Source organism: Acanthisitta chloris, unplaced genomic scaffold, assembly GCF_000695815.1.
Source record: "Acanthisitta chloris isolate BGI_N310 unplaced genomic scaffold, ASM69581v1 scaffold17455, whole genome shotgun sequence".
Classification (NCBI taxonomy): domain Eukaryota; kingdom Metazoa; phylum Chordata; class Aves; order Passeriformes; family Acanthisittidae; genus Acanthisitta; species Acanthisitta chloris.
Genome location: NW_008673407.1, coordinates 34036 through 36057, shown reverse-complemented (window position 1 = coordinate 36057; position 2022 = coordinate 34036). Strand labels below are relative to the sequence as shown.

Here is a 2022-nt window from a genome sequence, read left to right as displayed (position 1 = left end):
ATGCCTAACCCAGAGTCCCTCCCCGTCTCCTTTTAGGCCCTTCAGATATGTAAAAGTTGCTCTGAGGTCTCCACGCAGTCTTCTCTTCCCCAGGCTGAACAGCCCCAATTTCTTCAGCCTGTCCTCATAGGAGAGATGCTCCAGTCCTCTTATCAATTTCATGGCCTTCTCTGGACTTGATCCAACAGTTCTATGTCCTTTTTATGTTGAGGACACCAGAACTACACACAGTGTTACAGGTGGGGTCTCACAAGAGCAGAGGGGAAGAATCACCTCTTTTGACCTGCTGCCCACACTCCTTTTGATGCAGTCCAGGACTCAACTGGCTTTCTGGGCTGCTAGCTCATTGTGAGTCTCTTGCCCACTGTCACTCCTAAGTCTTTCTCCTCACTGCTAGTTTCAATTACTTCCCCATCCAACCTGTAGGTGTGCCTGGGATTGCCACAGCCCAGATGTAGGACCTTGCACTTCATTTTATTAAACTTCATGAGGATGACAGTCACAAGTTTGCTCACTGATTTCTTTCCAAAATATACCTTCTAGCAAATTCACAAGGCCAAACTTTTCAGACTCATTTTACCCAGTGTTGATTTGTAAGAATGAAGGAGTTGAAGTTCGTGCAATTTTAGCCTCTTCTGCCAAATATATGCAGTACATGACTGAGAATGAAACCTCCCCCTCCCACAGCCAGGGCCCAACAACAGCACGAAGTGATATATAATTCCATTTCCTCAAAACAACAAAAAACATAATGGAAGAGAATTATTAAAAATATAAAATGAATTAAATAGTCACAAATCGTAGAAGAATGCACAATCTTCAGCATATGCTAGAAGGAAATTAAATCAAGAAAAAGTCCATAAAGAAGACACAAAAATTTCCATATAAAACTCAAAGCCAGGAGCTCATTTGCTGCGGTGCGGCCAGGCAGAGCCAGAGCTCCACCACACAAACCCTCTGTGGATAAAAAGGAAGAGGAAGTAGCCTTACCTCAGTGCTGCATGTTTTCCATCGCTCCTTACACACCTGACCTGCCTCGTTTGGTAACCAATCTCCACCTCCCCAGCGTGGTGGTGTGGTTTAGAGCCATGAAGTCCAGACGTGCTTCGCTCTCCAGAGTCCAAACCCAAATCCTGCATAGTCCTCCCGGCCAGCTCCGAGTCCTTCGGATGGGGCAGTTGGCATTCGCCCCAGGCGCTCACACGGAGGCTGTAGGTGTGCTCCTCCTTCCCGAGGGGACAGGCAGGAGCTCCACAGGCTCTGGATTCAGTCAGATTCGGGCAGGGGGCTCCCCCGTAGAGCGGGGGAGCAATGACCGCCCGCGTGCGGTGCTGCAGACTCTTGGCACAGTCCGTGCCGCACTCAGACCAGCCGGAGAACTCGGAGACGACGCAGTCCCGCGGGCAGGGCACGAGGCAGGCTTGCTCAGCAGGTGGCTGTGGGGTGAAATACTCACATATCTCACTGGCCACAGCGGTTCTGTTCAGTTTCTGGAGGCAGCGGACGCTGCGGCGCTGCAGCCCGTGCTGCGCGGTGACACAAGTTTCGGCTCCCACCTCACCGACAGCAACGGAGACGAGCCCACACCTGTCCCATCCCGAAACCTCCCACTCGAACAGCTCCAGGTGCCAGTCACAGACTTTAAAGCACCTCCTCTGGCTTTCGGGCTTGTCCTGCTGGTCGCAGTTGGCGTGGAACGTGGTCCAGCCCTCTGTGTGGGTGCACCAGACGGCTCGACTCCGAACGCCCCCCGAGCCGCAGTCACCTACGCACCGGCCCCAGTGACCTGCAAAAGAGAAGTGTTGAGAAATGCCATGCAATGCTCCTGCCACAGGTCTGTCCTGATGCCCAACAGTGTATCATAGAATCACAGAACAGTTTGGGATGGAAGAGACCTGAAAGATCATCTCATTCCAACCCCTGCCAAGGGCAGGGATGACTTCCACTAGACCAGGTTGCTCAGAGTCCCATCTAACCTGGTCTTCAACACTACCAGGGATAGACCATCCAGAACTTCCCTGG

At 51.9% G+C, this 2022-nt stretch overlaps 1 protein-coding gene across 1 annotated transcript in view; it reads right to left on the bottom strand.

The window, feature by feature from the left end:
• Nucleotides 1-1786, bottom strand: part of LOC103802483 (thrombospondin type-1 domain-containing protein 7B-like) — a gene marked incomplete at both ends in the record, with an annotated part of 77789 nt that extends 76003 nt beyond the window's left edge. Inside the window, one exon of the mRNA XM_009074963.1 lies at nucleotides 991-1786. Within this exon, the coding sequence (XP_009073211.1) occupies nucleotides 991-1786 (796 nt within the window). The remainder of the gene's footprint in view (nucleotides 1-990) is intronic.
• Nucleotides 1787-2022: the final 236 nt, after the last annotated feature.